This window comes from Rhincodon typus, chromosome 13 (assembly GCF_021869965.1).
Source record: "Rhincodon typus isolate 14 chromosome 13, sRhiTyp1.1, whole genome shotgun sequence".
Taxonomy (NCBI): Eukaryota; Metazoa; Chordata; class Chondrichthyes; order Orectolobiformes; family Rhincodontidae; genus Rhincodon; species Rhincodon typus.
In genome coordinates, this window is record NC_063344.1 from 34054473 (window position 1) to 34075567 (window position 21095).

At 41.1% G+C, this 21095-nt stretch overlaps 2 protein-coding genes across 2 annotated transcripts in view; both read left to right on the plus strand.

The window, feature by feature from the left end:
- Window positions 1-365: 365 nt before the first annotated feature.
- polr2h (RNA polymerase II, I and III subunit H) lies at window positions 366-13309 on the plus strand. Its single transcript, XM_020535594.2, has 5 exons — window positions 366-590; window positions 2879-2962; window positions 3858-3951; window positions 6693-6776; window positions 12901-13309. The coding sequence occupies exons 1-5, from the start codon at window positions 518-520 to the stop codon at window positions 13016-13018; spliced, it is 453 nt and encodes a 150-aa protein (XP_020391183.1). The 5' UTR covers window positions 366-517; the 3' UTR covers window positions 13019-13309.
- Window positions 13310-14716: 1407 nt separating this feature from the next.
- mfsd8l1 (major facilitator superfamily domain containing 8-like 1) overlaps window positions 14717-21095 on the plus strand; it is a 73045-nt gene continuing 66666 nt past the window's right edge. The window contains exon 1 of the mRNA XM_048604380.1: window positions 14717-15014. Coding sequence (XP_048460337.1) covers window positions 14939-15014 — 76 coding nt within the window. The 5' untranslated portion in view covers window positions 14717-14938. The remainder of the gene's footprint in view (window positions 15015-21095) is intronic.

The window sequence follows — 21095 nt, forward strand, 5'->3', positions numbered from 1 at the left end:
GGTGGATGCTGCTTCCAGGAAGAATGCTAAGCTCAGCCTTGGATACCAGCAAAGTGGACTTGGAAGGCCCATTTGGTCCTGAAGGCCGCAGGAAGAGACAGCCCGTTAATTCATTTTCATGTATCCATAGCTGGCTAACAGACCCAGAGGGAGTTCCAAACAATTTATAAGTTTCAGATTTACAGTACCTGTCGTATTTTTCATATGTTTCCATCAATGTTTAAGAAACAGTTAAAAATGGAAAGACCTAAAAGAACTAAGCTTGTTTATTTACGTTCAGGAGAAAGAACCTTTCAGTCAACACCACGTTCTGAAATACAAAGCAGTGCCTTGATTAAAAATGGCGGAACTGCGGTCATATGCTCACACAGAGCTGCTGCCAGTCTGCTGGGAGGCAGGGCAGGTCTGCCAGTATCCCGGCATACTCCGAGAAATTCGTCGTGGCCTGTTTGGCAGTAGTTTGAAATTCTCTTGCTCGTGTTTGCTAGAAGTTAACAGTAATTTTGTTTGTACAAGGATGGCAGGAATTTTATTTGAGGATATCTTTGATGTGAAGGATATTGACCCGGAAGGTGTAAAGTTTGACAGAGGTAAGGGATAGAGATGAGCCCTGCTCCCTTTGCTTCCTGTGGTGCTCGAGTTGTCCAAATGAATGGGCTCAGGCAGCTCACCTGCAACATAGGGAAGGGAATAGAGTGATTCAGCTTTCGTCCTACACTTCTAACTAACATTTTTTGCAATCTTCCAGTGCTTCGTTTAATACTAGTATCTAGTTCATTGATTTGCTCCTACGACCAATTCCTGTAATGTTGTACATGTGTTTTCCTGCAATTGTGGAAAGTTGCAAAAGCCCCATTTCGGACGGAGCAAACCCAAACTGCTTCCACAGCAGGCAATAATTCGGATCAAATTTACACCTCCTGTTCTTACCCTTACATTTAATTTTTTATTTAACCTATTTTTCTAATCCAGCTGTTCAGGGATGTTATTACACCGACCGTTTATTCACATTTCTACATTCAGTACTCAGTCTCAACACGCATGTTCCCCCTTCCCCAGGCATGAATGTGGCTGGAATTGAATTCCCACAGCCTCGAAACAAATAAAAAAAAACTATCTTCTTTTGCATTTGGATTCCAATAATATTCCTCATGAAGAATGGTCTTTATTAATTAGATTTGTTTTTACTTACTGTAATTCAGCTTCTGCTATAGAAAATAGACACAGGACATGTACAGTTTCATTAAATTAGTGGAAACAGCTTCGAAAAACCTGCTTCACTCTTTTTAATAATTTTAAATTAATATTGTGTTGCATCAAATATGTGTTCTATCAAGCCAGTATCCAATTTTTAAATCTTTGTATTTCCTCATGGACATTAATGACTTGTTATCGCTTATATACAATGAACATTAGTACCTATTGCTTTATTTACAATATATCTTGTATACTAAAACTTAAATTTGCATTAACCTTTGCTTTTACCAATGCGCTGCTTTAATTAGCTGTGAAGCCATACTCTTACATCTTTCTGCTCTTCCTCAACAATGAAACAACTTCTGTTTGGAATATTACTATGTTTTTTAACCAGAGTGCATCACCTCACGCTTTGTGATTATCTGCCTCAACTCATCTGCATTTAAAATTCTCATTCATAACTTTGTTACCTTAGAATTTGATTACTGAGAAGGCTTCCTATTTGACTTCCCATATTCTGTCCTCTGTAGACTTGAAATCACTTCTGTTGCTTGTGGCCTAACTTGCACAGAATTCTTCTTTCACATCATCCTTGTCCTCGCTGACCTACTTTGTTTGCTGTTTCAGCAATGCCTTGATTTTTAAATTCACATCCTTCTTTTCAGATCCTTGGCCTACCCCTACTGAACACTGTAATTTTAGCCCTTTGTGATGTCTGCATTTCTTCATTTCTGGCCTCTTGAGCTTCCCTGATTTTAATCACTTCGTTTGTTGTTGCGCCTTATGTTCTGCTCTAGAGTTGTCTTACTAAATCTCTCTCAGCCTTCTATCTCTCATTTATCCTTTAGGATGCTTGCAAAACATGACTCTGACCAATCTTTTGATTGTCCAACTTACTGTCTCCTGATGTGGCTTAGTGTTAAATTTTGTTAATGCTGGAATGCTTTCCCATATTAAGAATGTTACCTAAATGCATGTTGTTGTGTTCTACCTGCCAATTTTTAGTACATTCCCCAATTTAATGACATTCCATAATATGTTCCTTTAGTCTGTTAAAAAAAATTCTATTTTTGAATTAATGTGCAAATGTGACACTCTTTTCTCTATTCCTATATCCAGTTCATTGATAAATGCAGTGAAGTTAAGTGAATCCACAGTTGTACCATGAAAAACACCACTACACCTTTCAACCATTCTGGTAAACTTCCCCAACTCCTACTGTTCTCCTCTTGACCAATTTTTTTAATCTTCTCCCCTCATTCAAAGCTCAATTATCTCCTTTAACATTCTTTCATGTGGCATCTTGTCAAATACTTCCTTAAAGTCTTTGTACACTGCACTAAATATACTGCACCTCCATGTATCCTCCCATGCTAAGTAATAATACATAAGGATTTTAAAATATGATGAACAAAATATACTCTTGCCTAAATTTGGCAGTTCTGCTTGAATTAATTTGTTGCACTTTGGGCTGGCTTGTATTTTGTGTATTTTTAATGAGGGAGAATATACTATAGTACAAAAAAATACATTAACTGACAATAAATATGCAATCTTAACAAGATATTACTCTTACAAAAAGAGTGTTTGATTGTGAATGATAGTTCTGATAAACTGATCAGTAAAATCAATATTTAGATACCTTTGGGCATATAATAGAACTTCTGTGTCATTTTTACAGTTTCTCGCTTACACTGTGAAAGCGAATCCTTTAAAATGGACCTGATTCTTGATGTAAATATACAGATTTACCCTGTTGAACTTGGTAAGAATTTCAATTAATACACATTTTTGTAGTTACTGTGTAATAAACTTCAGATTCAGTTACAATCCAGCTGAATCAACGTTGCTATTATGCACGAGTTTGCAAATGTGTATTTGACAATGTGACACCTGTAACACTGTAAAAGTAGCAAGACTGGGCAACTTTCAGTTATACTGTATGGTCTTTTTGCTTCTGCACATGGGCGTTTAAATGCATTTACATCAGGCTGTCATTACAAATAGAATTGTTAATTTTATAAAAAGATTAACAACATGTATTTGTAGTAATCGTGAAGACAATTTTATTTGTGATTACATTGGGATTCACACATCCAGCTGAGCTGTCGTCGGATTTGATAAAATTCAAACAGGTTACTCCAAAATTACCTTGGATAATTCTCTCCTTGGATTTTATGCATTGGGTTCAGTGGTATAATTTGATCATTAAGAGTGGCATGCTTGAATGTAATGAAAGTTTATTATATGAAATCTCATTTTACTTACATTGGTCTTGTGAAAATGATTAGTTTTTTAGAAGTTGAGAACCTCTGCTATAATAATGTAAGGACATTTAAAAATGCTTTGCTTGGCCAAGTGTTTTGATTTTATAACATTTATAGTATCCCTCAGATGTAATTTGACAGTTTGTACTTTTTTGATGTACATACGAGAACTGCATAGACTTAAGTAGAGAATATTAGTAAACTCATTTACACAGTTACACCGTTCTTGAAAGGAAGTAAAATAATTATACACTCGACAAAGGAAATGTGTTTTGAATTTATTCAAGTTTTGGATGGCATATAGAATAGACTACGGAATTTTTCAAGTTCTAAGACCCAATATTTATTACCCCATCGTATTGAAACTTTCTTTCTCTTAATGCTTTTCTTCAGGTGACAAATTTCGTCTTGTGATAGCAAGTACTCTTTATGAAGATGGAACGCCAGATGATGGAGAGTATAATCCCACAGATGACCGGCCATCGAGGTACTTTTAGAATAATAAACCTTACAGTACGTACAGAGGCCATTGTGACCATGCAAGTCCTATGAAACAGCTATCTACTAAGTTCTGCTGTTTTCTCATGGCCTTGCAGTCTTTAGCATTTCCAAGTATTTATTCCCTTTTTGAACATTGCCATTGAATTTTTGTTCATCATTCTTTCCAACAATGTATTCCACATCATTGTCAAGTCAAAAATCACATGACACCAGGTTATAGCCCAACGGGTTTAATTGAACATGCAAGCTTTTCGAGCATTGCCCCTTCCTCAGGTGTAAGGGGCAAGGATCCAAAACCTGTGTGTTCAATTACACCTGTTGGATTATAACCTGGTATCGCGTGATTTTTGACTTTGCCCAACACAGTTCAACAGCGGCACCTCCAGATCCCATCATTGTAACTCACTGAATAGAAACATTTTTGCTATTCTCACCTTTTTGGTGATGATGTTACATCTGTGTTTCCTGGTTACTGAACTATCTGCTATTGTGAATGGCTTATCCTTGTTTGCTGTTTCAAAACCCTTCATGATTTTGAACAGCTTGATTCCCTTGATTCTCATTGTTGCAAAGACAATAATCCCAGACAGTTGTCTATCCAGGCAGCTGAAGGTTCTCATCCATGGTACCATTCTTGTAAATCTCTACAACCTCTCCAAGGTGTTGAATTTCATCCCAGACCTTACAGATGTTTTTAATAAACCTGTTCAGACATGTTGTTACATACCTCTGGAGCATGTCAGAATTGAACCTAGGCCTCTTGGTTCAGAGGTAGGGACACTACCACTGAGCCTCCTAGAGTATAATACCCCAACTTGGGTACCTTACTCCAGCTGAGGCCCATCCAGCAATTTAGAAAGAGTTAATATCATTTCTTTGCCTTGTGTTTTAAACAAATACCAAAAGTTTTGTGAGGTCCAGCTAATAGAGACTTTATTTATAAGTGCATATTTGTGAGGCATTCTTGGAAAACTTCACCAAGGTCTCTTCCTAATGTGACGTCAGGTTGGAAATTTATAGTTTCAAATCTCCCACTTAATTATATTGTTTTACTTCTAGTCAAAGATCACTTGTGAGTGAGGAAATAATCAATGACATTACATATCCTTATCAATAAACAAGGCCACACATGCTTTACAGATTTTTTTTTTTCTGTTTGTAAGCCCCAGGTTGTTTGTTACCCCTGTGAGCCTAACAAGTCCTCCTGTCTGTTTCTTTATTCATCTGAGCTTGTTGACTCAAGTTGTGAAGGTTGTAAGTTTTACAACTAGAAATTCTTAGTTTGATGTCTTGGGACTGGTTACATATCCTATTACGCTGACAGTATTGGCTACATTACCATCATGCTTAGAGAGCATGCTTGTAGCTACATTTGGCTGCTCTAAGGTTATTAGTGCATGTTTAAATATATAATCTTACTTAATTATCTCATTGTCTCACTTCATTTGCTTTTGTACTCTGTGACTCTATTTGTAAAGCTGAGAATCCTGTTTTTTTTATTAACAGTATTAAAAAGTCATACAGCATGGAAAAAACAGGCTCTTTAGCCCAACTCGTCCATGCTGACCAGGTTTCCTAAACTGAACTAGTCTCATTTGCCTGCATTTAGTCCATATTCCTCAACTTTTCCTATCCATGTACCTGCCCAGATGTCCTTTAAATGTGGTAATTGTACCCACCTCTACCATTTCCTCTGGCGGCATGGTGGCTCAGTGGTTAGCACTGCTGCCTCGCAGCGCCAGGGACCCGGGTTCGATTCCACCCTCGGGCGACAGTCTGTGTGGAGTTTGCACATACTCTCCGTGTCTGCGTGGATTTCCTCCGGGTGATCCAGTTTCCTCCCACAGTCCAAATATGTGCAGGCTAGGTGGATTGGCCATGCTAAATTGCCTGTAGTGTTCAGGGATGTGTAGCTTAGATGGGTCATAAGGGGATGGGTCTGGGTGGGAAGCTCCAAGGGTCAGTGTGGACTTGTTGGGCCGAAGAGCCTGTTTCCACACTATAGGGATTCTGTGTCTAAATACGAACCACCCTCTGTGTGAACAAGTTGCCTCTCAGGTCTCTTTTAAATATTTCCCCTCTGAACATAAACCTATCCCCTCTAATTTTGGACTCCCCTACTCTGGGGAAAAAGACCCTGGCTATTCACCTTATCTCTGCCTCTCATGATTTGGTAAACCTCCATAAGGTCACCTGTCAACCTCGTATGGTCCAGGGAAAAAAGTCCCAGCCTAGTCTTATAATTCAAACTTTCCAACCTCGGTAACACCCTTGTAAATCTTTTTTGTACCCTTTCCATTTCAATAACATACTCCCTATAGCAAGGCAACTACCTACAAAGATTTCTGTATGCAAACTCTGTATATTTTTATTTCTGTACCCCCTTTAAAATTGCACAACGTTGAACCAGATCGGTCAATGGGAAGAAGGTGCTGGAGAACAGGTATCTAAGATTATTGTGATAAACATGGATTGTATCTGGTTCATTTTTGCCTACAATGCTGCAAAAGCTGTTTTGATCAGTTGATTGCTAAACCTTATCAATGCGCTAAACCTTATAAATGCTACTTACTCTGAATGATCAATTATGATTTCTATCATAAAATAATAGAATTTTGGATGTACTTAACTCACAATCATCTGGGTCTAATAAAGAGAGTAGATTCAGTTTCTGGGGATTTATTGTGTCATATTACTGAATTTTATTTATTTTCTATTTTCTAACAGGGCTGACCAATTTGAGTATGTGATGTATGGAAAGGTTTATAGAATAGAAGGTGATGAGAGTTCGACTGAAGCAGCCACCAGACTGTAAGTATCGAATGATGGGAACCAGAATAGAAACATAATATATAGGAGCAGAAGTAGGCCCACGAAGCCTGTTCTCCCATTCAGTATGATTATGGCTGATCATTGAACACGGTACCCAGTTTTCACTTTCTTCCCATATTCTTTGATCCCTTTAGTCCTAACAATTATATTTATATCTATCTTCAGTGTTTTGGCCTCAACAGTTTATGGTGGCAGAGCATTTTACAGGCTCACCACTCCCTTGGTGAAAAAAAGGTCAAAGAACAAAGAAAATTACAGCACAGGAACAGGCCCTTCGGCCCTCCGAGCCTGCCTATTTTCCAAGGATCTGTATCCCTCTGCTCCCTGCTCATTCATGTATCTGTCTAGATACATCTTAAATGACGCTATCACGCCCACCACTACCACCTCCGCTGGCAACGCGTTCCAGGCACCCACCACCCCCTGCGTAAAAAACTTTCCACACATATCTCCCTTAAACTTTTCTCCTCTCACCTTGAAATCGTGACCCCTAGTAATTGAGTCCCCCACTCTGGGAAAAAGCTTCTTGCTATCCACACTGTCTATACCTCTCATGATTTTGTAGACCTCAATCAGGTCCCCTCTCAACCTCCATCTTTCTAATGTAAATAATCCTAATCTACTCAACCTCTCTTCATAGCTAGCGCCCTCCATACCAGGCAACATCCTGGTGAACCACCTCTGCACCCTCTCCAAAGCATCCACATCCTTTTGGTAATGTGGCGACCAGAACTGTACGCAGTATTCCAAATGTGGTCGAACCAAAGTCCTATACAACTGTAACATGACCTGCCAACTCTTGTACTCAATACCCCGTCCGATGAATGAAAGCATGCTGTATGCCTTCTTGACCACTCTATCAACCTGTGTTGCCACCTTCAGGGTACAATGGACCTGAACACCCAGATCTGTCTGTGCATCAATTTTCCTCAGGGCTTTTCCATTTACCATATAGTTCGCTCTTGAATTGGATCTTCCAAAATGCATCACCTTGCATTTGCCTGGATTGAACTCCATCTGCCATTTCTCCACCCAACTCTCCAATCTATCTATATTCTGCTGCATTCTCCGACAGTCTCCTTCACTATCTGCTACTCCACCAATCTTAGTATCATCTGCAAACTTGCTAATCAGACCATCTATATCTTCCTCCAGATCATTTATGAATATCAAAAACAATAGTGGTCCCAACACGGATCCCTGTGGAACACCACTGGTCACAGTTCTCCATTTTGAGAAACTCCCTTCCACTACAACTCTCTGTCTCCTGTTGCCCAGCCAGTTCTCTATCCATCTAGCTAGTACACCCTGGACCCCATGCGACTTCACTATCTCCATCAGCCTACCATGGGGAACCTTATCAAACGCCTTACTGAAGTCCATGTATATGACATCTACAGCCCTTCCCTCATCTATCAACTTTGTCACTTCCTCAAAGAATTCTATCAAGTTGGTAAGATATGACCTTCTCTGCACAAAACCATGCTGCCTATCACTAATAAGCCCATTTTCTTCCAAATGTAAATGGATCATATCCCTCAGTATCTTCTCCAGCAGTTTCCCCACCACTGACGTCAGGATCACCGGTCTATAATTACCTGGATTATCCTTGCTACCCTTCTTAAACAAGGGGACAACATTAGCAATTCTCCAGTCCTTCGGGACCTCACCCGTGCTCAAGGATGCTGCAAAGATATCTGTTAAGGCCCCAGCTATTTCCTCTCTCGCTTCCCTCAGTAACCTGGGATAAATCCCATCCGGACCTGGGGACGTGTCCACCCTAATGCCTTTTAGAATACCCAACACTCCCCCCCCCCCCCCCCACCTTATGCCGACTTGACTTAGAGTAATCAAACATCTATCCCTAACCTCAACATCCGTCATGTCCCTCTCTTCAGTGAATACGGACGCAAAGTACTCATTAAGAATCTCACTCATTTTCTCTGACACCTCGCATAACTTCCCTCCTTTGTCCTTGAGTGGGCCAACCCTTTCTCTAGTTACCCTCTTGTTCCTTATGTATGAATAAAAGGCTTTGGGATTTTCCTTAACCCCGTTTGCTAAATTTCATGACCCCTTTTAGCCCTCTTAATTCCTCGTTTCAGATTGGTCCTACTTTCCCGATATTCTTCCAAAGCTTCGTCTGTTTTCAGTCGCCTAGACCTTATGTATGCTTTCTTTTTCCTCTTTGCTAGTCTCACAATTTCACCTGTCACCCATGGTTCCCTAATCTTGCCCTTTCTATCCCTCATTTTCACAGGGACATGTCTGTCCTGCACTCTGATCAACCTCTCTTTAAAAGCATCCCACATATCAAATGTGGATTTACCCTCAAACAGCTGCTCCCAATCCACTTTCCCCAGCTCCTGTTGAATTTTGCTATAGTTGGCCTTCCCCCAGTTCAGCACTCTTCCTTTAGGACCACTCTCGTCTTTGTCCATCAGTATTCTAAAACTTACGGAATTGTGATCACTATTCCCAAAGTAATCCCCTACTGAAACTTCAACCACGTGGCCGGGCTCATTCCCCAACACCAGGTCCAGTATGACCCCTTCCCGAGTTGGACTATTTACATACTGCTCTAGAAGACCCTCCTGGAAGCTCCTTACAAATTCTGCTCTATCTACACCCCTAACAGTAAGTGAATCCCAGTCAATGTTGGGAAAATTAAAATCTCCCATCACCACCACCCTGTTGCTCCTACATCTTTTCATAATCTGTCTACATATTTGTACCTTTATCTCATGCTCGCTGTTGGGAGGCCTGTAGTACAGCCCCAGGTCCTCCTCAGCTATGTCCTAAAAGGCCTACCCCTTATCCTTAGACCGTGACCTCTGGTTCTGGACTCCCCAGTCAGACACTGCATCCTTCCTCTGTCTACCCTGTGTACTCTTGTTGGAATTTCATAGGTTTCTATGAAATCCCCTCTCTCCCTGTGTGTTAGTCCTGCCATCCCAGGAATCAGTTAAGTAAACCTTCCTTGGAGTCCCTCAATAACCAGAATATTCTTCCTCAGATAAGGAGACCAAAACTGAACACCGTGTAGGTGATTTTATGTTTTATGTAAGTTTTATGTTTATTAACTGGTAAGTTGTATTACCTAAAAATAGATGTTGCACGTGGTCATGGAGATAATTTGGTAAAATCCTTTGATGCAATTATCATCCAAAATGTGGATTAGTATCAGGACAGAATGTAATTTCTAAAATTAGTCATTGTGTATTGCTGTTTGGATCAAATCTTTTCATTCCTTAATCTTCGTTTGCTGATGAGAAAGAAATCTGGGGTAAGTGATTACTACTAGAAAAGTGAGATTTTTAAAGACAAATGTACTCTCAATCAACCACTTTACTGCGAAAGTAGTTGATTTGTGATAAATAGGAAGATGTTAGAATAAACTTTGGAAATTGACACTTTATCCATATATTACATTACATTACCCATACATTGAGCAGCATGTTGGCTCAGTGGTTAGCACTGCTGCCTCACAACGCCAGGGACCCGGGTTCGATTCCACCCTCGGGCGACTGTCTGTGTGGAGTTAGCACATTCTCCCTGTGTCTGTGTGGATTTCCTCCGGGTGCTCTGGTTTCCTCCCACAGTCCAAAGTGTGCAGGCTAGGTGGATCAGCCATGCTAAATTGCCTGTAGTGTTCAGGCAATAGATTAGGTGGGTTACAGGGGGATGGGTCTGGGTGGGATGCTCTGAGGGTCAGTGTGGACTTATTGAGTTGAAGGGCCTGTTTCCACACTGTAGGGATTCTGTGATTACTGGCCAACCTAATAATTCTTATCCGTTGCAAGTTATTGGGAAGATGGTGGTGGCCTCCTGGAATTGCTGCAGTTCATGTATACCCTATTACTGTTGGATAAGGAATTTGAGGATCTTAGGTGCAGTGATGGTACAGCCCAAGTCTATAGAAGGTGATGCTGTAGTGATATTGTCACGACTAGTGATCCCAAGATCCAAATAGTGTTTTGGGTACTAGGGTTCAAATCCCACCACAACAGATTGTGGAATTTGAATTCAATAAAATCTGGAATTAGAAGTTGAACAATGGTCAAAAAATCATTGCCAATTACTATTAAAAACTCGTCTGGTTTACTAATGTCTTTTGTGTCCTTAGCTGTTCTGGCGTATGTGTGACTATAGACCCACAGGAATGTGGCTGACTCTTAATTGGCTAAGTCTCAAAATGCCATTCATACAAGTCATTCAATTATGTCAACTGCTTTAAAAAAAGGTCCTAAAAAAGGACCTATCAACCCTGCAAAATCCTCCTTATTAATATCTGGGGGTAAGTGATTAATTGGGAGAGCTGTCTTACGTACGAGTCAAGCAGAAGCCTAATATAGTCATACTCATGGAATCATAACTTACCCACAATGTCCCAGACAATACCTTTATGGGTGCAGACCTTTATGGGTATATCCTGTCCCAATAGCAGGACACACTCAGCAGAGATAACAGTACAGTGAGATACAGTTGGCTGTGCCTTTTTCCTGGGAGTCCTCAACATTATGTCCACACCCCATGAAACGTGAAGGCATGGTTAAACATGGGCAAGGAAGCTTACTGCAGATTACAACATACTCGAGGGATGCAAGTTGAACACCACTTCGATGAAGCACTAAGAGTGGTAAGGGCACAGTATGTACGTTGGCGGTATGGGGGTGTACTTTAATGTTTATCGGGTTGGAGTCCAACTTAAGCAAAGAAAGGTGGTTGTGGTTATTGGAGGTTAGTTGTCTTAGGTCGAGGATATCTCTGCAAGAGTTGCTCAGCCCAACCATGTTCAGCTGCTTCATCAGTGACCTTTCCTCAATCATAAGATCAGAAGTGGGAATGTTTGCTAATAATTGCACAGTGTTCAGCACCATTCGCAACTCCTTGGATGCTGAAGCAATCCATGTTCAAAAGCAGCAAGACTTGGACAATATCCAGCTTTGGGTTGACAAGTGGCAAGTAACATTACTTTTGCCATAAAAGTGCTCGACAATGACTATCTTTAGTAAGAGAATATCTAACCATTATTCCTTCATGTTCAGTGGCATTATTCTATTGCTGAATTCCCCCAGTATCAGCGTCCTGGTGGTTACTGTCAACCAGAAACTGAAGTGGACTAGTGATATAAATCCTGTGGCTTTAATAGCAGGTCAGAAATGAGGTATCTTGCAGCAAGTAACTCGCTTCCTGACTCACTAAAGCTTGTCCACCATGTACAAGGCACAAGCCAGACATGGGATAAGATGTGCTCACCACCTGACTGGATGAATGCAACTCCAACAACATTCAAGCTTGACACTATCCAAGACAAAGGAGCTTGATTGATTGGCGTTATGTCCATGAGCACTCCACCACCGATGCCCAATAGCAACCGTGAGAACCATATACAAGATGCACTGCAGCAACTGACTGAGACTTCTTACGCAGCACCATCTAAACCCACAACCACTGCCATCTAGAAGGACAAGGGCAGCAGATATGTGGGAATGCCACCACCTGCAAATTTCTCTTCAAACCACTCAACATGCAATTTGAAATATATTGCTGCCCCTTCAGCGTTGCTACTTAAAATCCCTCCCCAATTGTAATGTAGATGTACCCACACCAAATGGCCTGCAGCAGTTCGCAAAGTTAGCTCAATGCTACCTTCTTCTCAAAAGCAACTAAGGACGGGAAATAAATGCTGGCCAATCATGCAATGCCCACATTGTGTGATTTTTTTATTATTAAAGATAGCAGCGAACTCAGAGGCAATTGTTTGCCATTCATTTGCTGTCTTTCCCCTTCTAGATTTGGGTGTTGCATATTTTGCAGTTGTTGCTGATGAAGCCTTAATGAGTTCAGTGGTGCATCTTATGAATAGGACATGCTACAGTCACAGTACTCTGGTATGAAGATGGTGGTCATTTTGGCCATTAGATAAAAGTGCTAATCAACTGGCGATGGGTTCAATAAGATGTTTGCTTAAAATATTCCAATATTGGTACGTCAGCTTGGTGGTAAAAAAAATCCTGTTTGCTTTGAGACTGTTTGTTTTATTTAAAATTTTCGTGAAAATGTTGCAGAAATACTCATTGTGGATTTTCCCTCTTTTCAGATCAGCCTATGTATCATATGGAGGACTACTGATGAGGCTTCAAGGTGATGCAAATAACTTACATGGCTTTGAAGTAGATTCCAGAGTGTACCTGTTAATGAAGAAACTTGCTTTTTAAGATATATGGACAATAATGATGGCAATTCCAATGCTTTATCATTTGGAATCAAGTTTGTTTGTTGCTATATAATCAACAAGCATTTATTGCTCTACATTTCTAGTTTCCCCTGTTTTAAAGGAGATTATGTAAGAAAGTACCTAGCAAAGGAAAACCTTACCTCACTATATGGAACAAAAGAATATTTTATAAGCTTGCTATTAAATGAAGAAGTATCTATAGTACAAAATGGATGTAATGGTGATTGAATTTTTCATTGCAAATAAAAATGTGCTTGTGTTCAATGGTAAAGGCTTATTTTTATGCATTAGTATACCATAACCAATATTATAACCGGTTTTATTTTTCAACAAATTTGATTTGAGAAAAGGGATCAGTTGATTTAAATCAACTGTGGGGAGACAATGGACAAACTAGAATTTCTTAAGAATGCAAGGGGCAAACTGAAGACCCTGGTATTTGGTCATTTGAGCAGCAGAAATATAAGTGGGATTTTCACTGTGGGCTTTAGGACCATGCAGTAGCTTCAGCTGTGGGCTAGAAGCCACACTGCATGAGAAACAGTTATAGAAATTGTTCACTAGATTGCTTTTTGGATGTTAGAGGTTGTACTCTGAGAAAAGTTGTCTTAAAGGAGGAGTAAGGTAGGGAGGCAGAGTTTTGGGCATATGCAACTGAAAATACAATCACCAATGCTAAAGTGATCGTAACAGGGCACACTCAAGATACCAGAATTAGAGGAGTGCAGATGTCTTGGAGGAGATTCCATAGATGCAGAGAGGTGAGGCCATGAACGGGTTTAATACAAGAGCATTTTAAAAGCAAGGTAATGTTTGACAGGAAGCCAGTGTAACTCCGTGCGTGCCAAAAACAGAAATTGCTGGAGTAGCTCAGCAGGTATGGGAGCAGCTGTGGAGAGAAATCAGAGTTAATGTTTTGGGTTGAGTGACCATTCCTCAGAATGTTCTGTTTCTGTTTCTGATTTACAGCATCTGCAGTTCTTTTGGTTTTTAATTCAGGGAGTGCACTTGTCTGATAAGTGAGTCAGCATTAATGTGAGTTAGGACTGTGAAGCAATATTTTGAATGACCTGAATTATTTGGAAGGGAGAATGTTGAAGAGCATCCAGGAGTGTTTTGGCATAGTCAACCCTAGAGGTAACAAAAGTATGAACAATGATTTCAACAACACATAAACTACGAACAAGAGTAGGTCACTTGGCCCTACGGGTCTGCTCCAACATTCAATAACATGAGGCTGCTTTGATTTTAACCTCAATTCTGCATTCTGTAAATTCCTGATAATCTTTCATCCCCTGCGTGATTCTGCAAGCATCGCTATTCGATGAAGGGAATTCCAAAGATTGGTCAGTAATAAAATAGGAAGGTCGCAAGGTGGAGTTTTAATGTCCGCATCAGAAAAATAGTTACTGGTGAGGGATTCAAGGCAAAGCAAGCAGTGACCGCAAGTACCCGAGTGGAGTGGCTGGGTTTTGCAGCGGCCAGGTGAGAGTGGGCCGGCCAGGAGGTGCTGGGCGGTGCAGCATGGGAAAGGGGTCTGCAAGAATGGGGTACAGGTAGGAATGGGCGGGGTGCAGGTGGTGGGTGGAGACAGGGATTGATGGGTGGGGCCCTTAGTGGGGCAGGATGGGAAAGGGGTCTGTAAGAACGGCGTATAGGTAGGTATGGGCGGGGCGAATTTGGTGGGCGGGGCCTCAGCCGGGCACAGCTGTCTGAACGGTTGGTCGTCTGCTCGTGAGGCGAGGGGTCAGCGTCTCGCGGCCCACGTCGAGCCGTCAACTGGAGGCTGGTGCGGTTTATCCGTCCCGCTAAGAGAAGAGGGAGAATCTGCTGTGTACCACATTGTTCCCCCCGGAGTGGCTGGTAGCAGTAGAAGCAGCTAAAGCAACAAGAGCTGGCAATGGATCAGCGGACCAAGCGCAGGCTCACCAACATCACCATCGGTCTTCTCTTCCTTGTTAGCGGCATCGAGTACGGTAAGCGAGGAACAGATCCAGTCTCTCCATCCCGGCCTGCTACCGTCACATTCTTTCACAGAGGAGAGTTATTATGAATAAACACGAATGTCTGAGAAAGCTCTGAGAGGTCCCTTCTGTTTTCCAGTATGCTCCGATGTTGTTTACATTAGGTTTGTAACCTTACCTGGGTTAGAGGATAAAGTGAGATCCCACTCTGTAGATAATGTTTCCTCATTCAGATACTTCGTTTGTAATGCCATCCCATGGGTCCAGTAGCTGTGGTGTGACCACCGAGGACGAATGTATATTTTATTTTCACCGTTTACTAAAATGGACATTAATAGTTTCTTTTGGGGAGGGTGGAGGCTGACAAAAGTGGGAATTTAGAGCCTCCCACATCTTAGTGGACTGGAATACCAATCTGGTCTCTTAATTGCCTTGGCCACCTATTTGCCAATTTATCTTTCAGTGAAGACATTTGGATGAGCTATCAAGCATGAAAACACAAGTAAACTATGATGGCAGATGGGTCGAAATTGAATTTTTTAATCTATTGTAACATGCTAATAACTATATTCTTAAAAAAAGTGCTGTAAAAGCTCAGCACATCTGATAACAAGAAGCAGCGTTAATATTTCAATTCCAATCTGACTTCTTTGGAACATGGTATCATATCCTATTGTTAAACTTTAGAGACCCCTCTGTTCAGTAGTTAGATAGTGCAACTGTCATTTGAATCTCTTGTGGAAATATGAACAGCAAGTACAATGGTGCAACTGATTACACTTCCAGAAAGGGAAAAATTATTTAAAAACAAAAGTACTGGGAGACTTGTTTACTCTTAATAATTGCCTTTGGGGAATGAGTGTTTCTAGGGAAAAGAGCTTTTACTATTCTCAATGAGCTAGACCACATAATTAATATTAAGAATCTGAACTGTGCAGGCAGATCATACATCATCTATCATTGAGTCAGAGAGAGGCTACAGGAGGGAGATGAACATGAAACTGTTGAAATAAAAACAGAAAATGCTGCAGAAATTTGGTAGGCCTGGCAGCGTCTGTGGGGAGAAACGGTTTCAAGTCCAGGAAGAAAAGTTATATTGGACTTGGTTTGTTAACTTTTACTGTCTCTTCACAGATCCTGCCAAATCTGCTGATTTTCTCCAAGACATTATGTTTTTATTTCTGATTTCCAGCATCTGTAGTACTTTGCTTTAATTTGAGTATGATATTGTTGAAACTCACTGCAGATCTATGAGCACAATCAAGAGGGTGGCTTTAATCAGGTGCTGCCAATGATATGTAACATACATTAAATGGCATCAGTTAAATAGCATTATTGCATTGAGCATGAACATAATTTTCTAATTCAAAACAAGAATGTAGAATTGGATTAAATTGTCTGATTTTTCCCAGGCTACCTACAGTGGGATTCCAGACCCCAAGCATCAATAGCTAAACACCGCTCCCTCTTCTTACACAACGAGGTCTTACCCTGCCCCTCCCACAGCTTACTGACGGGTTGCAACCATTTTCAAACCTTGGAATGGAGTCACAGCGGGGAAATATATTAGGAGGCACTTATTCAGACATTCTCCAGATTTCAAATCCATCCCAAATGGTGAACCCCTTATGAAATATATTAATTTCATTCAGTAAAAATATTTCAAATTTAATACTTATTTATAAAATGTAAAGGAATATATTGAGATTTGTATGTATTTTATTTTGCATTTAAAAATGCTCTGGATGATCCATTTGGACTAACAGTTACAGGTATCTCTTGTATAATGTAGATTCTTGGTAATGGTATATCTTGTCACTTCTGAGGAAAGGTGACCTTGTCATAAAGTCATAGAGCATGGAAACAGATCCTTTCGTCCAACCAGTCCATGCTGACCATAATCCCAAACTAAACTAGTCCCACTTGCCTGCTCTTGGCCCATATCTCTTCAAACATTTCTTATTCATGTACTTAATCTAAATGTTTTCTAAACGCTGTAACTCTACCCGCGTCCTCCACTCCCTCTGGAAATTCATTCCACACATGAACCACTCTGTTTTTTAAAAAAAAAAAAGTTGCCCCTCATGTCTTTTTCAAAACTTACTCCTATCACCTTAAAAATATGCCCCCTAGTCTTGAAATCTTCCACCCTAGGGAAAAAGACACCTGCCATTTAACTCATCTATACCCCTTACGATTTTATAAACCTCTATTAGGTCACCCCTTAACCACCTCCGCTCCAGTGAAAGATGTCCCAACCTATCCAGCCTCTCCCTATAACTCAAACCCTCTGTTTATGGCAACATCCTGGTAAATCTTGTTGAACCTTCTCCAGCTTAATAATATCCTTCTTAAAACAAGGCAACCAGAACTGGAAACAGTACTCCAGAAGAGGCCTAACCAACATCCTATGAAACCTCAACCTAATGTCCCAACTCCTATACTCAAAAGTCTGAGCAAGAAGGCAACTGTGTTAAACGCCGTATTAACCATCTATATGTAATGCAGACTGAGCCCCAAGACCTTTCTGTTCTCTAACACTACCTAAGGCACTACTTTTAATTGTGTAAGGACTGCCTTTGTTTTACCAAAATGCAATACCTCGCATTTATCCAAATTGAACTTCATCTGCCACTGTTCAGCCCATTGATCCAATTGATCAAGATCTCTTTATAATCTTAGATAACCTTCTTCACAATCCACTATACCAACAATCTTGGTGTCATCTGCAAACTTACTAACCACGTCTTCTATATACTCATCTAAATCATTTCTGTAAATAACAAACAAAAATGGACCCAGCACTGAACCCTGTGCAATGCTGTTGGTCACAGGCCTCCAATCTGAAGAACAGCACTCCACCATCACTCTCTGTCTCCCATCATTAAGCCAATTTTGTATCATCTATCAATTGTCCTATAGGAGGGATGAATTGAAATGACTAGACAAGAAGTAATATTCCTTAGCAGCAAACTAATAAAAATGTAGAAAATTTACAGTTCAGAAGACCATTTGGTACATTGGACTGAATCTTACCAGAAATTGGCCAAATGTAATTTTTGTGAGTTTAATGGAGGATTTCTCTTTGAGTGGCTTATTGCGTATTCTTGTGCTATCATCAAACTCACCTAATGATCTATGAACTATGCCGGTATGGTGATCTTTTTCATGTAATCTCCTACTTGGAGGATGTACTTGCCTCTGTTGGGATATCCTAAAATCCCTAGCACTGGTCCTATGTTTGAAACCCAGCTGTGCACCTGGTCAATCAATGACAGTCTGGAATTGCCTTTTACAGGGCACATGATCAGAGAGCAACCTCAAACTGATGCTTCTCTGGGCACAGAGGTGGCGTGGCTGACATGTTATTGCACATACCAGTCCAAAGTCTCACACCTATCGCTGTTTAGAATCTGAGCCATGCAGCTCACTTGTCCTCTTACCGAACGTCCAGTGTGGTACAAATTCTTCTTGTCGTTCAACTTGGGTGTATTACATCCAGGTCCCTGAAATGTGATCCAGTGATACCCATGACTTGCTGTATCTTAGCCTCCTGACTGACAGCAGTCACCCCGCTTTGACTGAGAACTACTCCCCTGAGACTTGGAGACATAATCATTTGGTTGATGCATATGCACTGTCTTTGCGGTGTAGGCTGTTGGCACATGTTGTAGGTGTGTGATTGACAAAGCTTGGTGCCATACTGCAACAAGTCCACCTTCCTGACCGCTTCAGACAGCCATGACAAGTTTCCTGGCTTAGTATGTGCCCTAAACTCCAAGACAAGACAAAATAATTCCACAAGTGCATGACCTCAGTTATGACATGCTGCAGCTGTTCGTAGACTGCAAGGGTCTCCCAGTCTCAAAATGCTGCCTGTCTTTTACCAGGACCAGATCAGTTTATGGGACACGGCTGTGTGGCAGCTATCATTAGAAAGCCTATGCTCAGGAATCCACACCTCCACCATCACGGGTTTGAGTGGCTGGCAGAGGGGAGGACTGTGGCCATGGGGGTGACCAGAGGCAGGGGCTTGTTTTCCATTAGGGACCTGAGATCAAGGGTATTGCACGTAGCTCCTGATAACTGCAGATTGCGGCAGTTCACGGACACCCAGCCCAGTTGTTTACTTTGCAGCACTGTGGAGTACATGGACCATGTGTATATTAGTTGCAGGAGATTGCACCCCTTTTTTAGTTATTTGAAAAATCTTTTGTGTACTTTTTGTTGCATTTCAGCCCTACGCTTCTGATCTTTGGGCAATTAATGTGGAAGGGTGGGAACAGGTTGGAAGTTCTACTTGTGGTCTGCTCCTGGGCATGGCAAGGCTGGCTATTAACAGGTCCAGGCAACGGGCTGTGGAGGGGGTCGTAGCTGCCATGTGTCTGCCCCTCTTCCTATTTCATACCCGAGTGCCCTTGGATACGGAGCACAGGGTGTGATTAAGTGCTCTCGATGCCTTCAGAGAGAAGTGGACACCACGGTGATACAGTGCTTTATCTCCCGCTCCAACTCCATTTTGATTTAGCTCCTTCCCTCTCTCCTTACCTCTCCCTCACTTTTAATGGTTTGCATTGTCCATAATGGCCTTTGCTTGTAAGTACTTGAGCGGCTGCATGGGTGATTACTGGTGGTAGTTAAAAGAAAAATTGAGAAAAGAAATCATGGTGATTTTGGTTATGGGAAAGTTGCTCGGTTTGCATAATAACACTTCAGAGTATAAGAAAAAAGGATGCTGTCTTACTGGTGGTAGTTAAAAGGGAAAAAAGACAAGACAGAAACACTATGAACATTTAATCTCTGGCTGAGGTGGCATTCTGCTAAACTGCAAGGCAGTGATCCTGTGAACATCCAAGAAGGCACAAAGTGAGTGAATGCTAAGAGAGCAAGCATGCAACACTGTGAAGCACCGTGGTCTAATCCATGAGAGGACACACATGGCATCATGGCAGTAAAAGTATCAGTGGACTTTGAAGTGCAAACCTGTAATGTGAGAGGGTTGGAGATTTGCCCTGGTAATGTGGTGAGGCTGGTACATGGTGAATGCATGGATAGAGGGGTGGGGGTGGGAAGCTGCAGTGTGCGCAGTCACTGTCAATGGAGGGTGCCCGAGATGTTGCAACCTTCTGTCCAAGATGGAGGTCTGGCGGCAAGCTGGAGCCACCATTAACTGCTCTGACTTTCATGTTGCCATCTATCGTATAAGCCGACCTATTAATCAGATGAGATTAGGTTGTAATGATGTCCTAATTCATGCAACTAGGTCTATCATTGCTCAGTAGTGAGAATCTTGTCTTGCTGTTCAACACTTAGTTGGAAAATGGAGCTTTTTCTCTCAACACCATTAAGTTCCTCTCTGGCCATCTCATGGGATTTTTTTTCTCCGAACTTTTTTTGCCATGGTCCACGTCATTCGGGAGCTGGCAAGATTCTGCCCGTAGTGTTTACACTGGCTTAAAAAAATGATTACCCAGCCTAATTCCACTTAACCAGGATTGCCCATAGTCATGCAGTGTATGTTGTGATGCTGCTGTGTTTTGAGTGCTGTGCCCTGTGTTGTTTCTCTTGCAAAGAGGGGTTGCCATAGCGATGCTGAAATATCTCCTTTAGACAGACAATTGGTAAACAGTTTTTGAGATTTCCCTGGGTGTTTTATTTAGAAATGACGTGGAAAAAATCATGAGTGAGCAGGGTCAGGGCTCACACAGACCCAGGCAGGCTGTTAGTTTTGCTTTTCACTTAATGAGAAGGTTTCTGCTAGTTGGCTGTTGGACTAACAGCTAGAACTTTGTCTGCTGCTACAGTAAAAAGACAGCACACGAGAACAATATCTATTTTGCTGAATTGTATTTTTGCCAAAGGTATGTTTATGGGTATGCTGCCTATATAAACAGTTAATGATTAGTGGTTGAATAATACTTTATCTTGTTAAGTGTTTCAATAGAGTTAAAGTTATACTTTTTTTATTTTATCTGTATTGTAAGAATGAAGTGTGTTTTGATTAAAGCCTGGTGGTGGACCAATTAAATCATATCTGGAACACAGCACCTTGCACTTGTCTTTAAGTAAATATAAAAGTTAGGGGATAGGCTA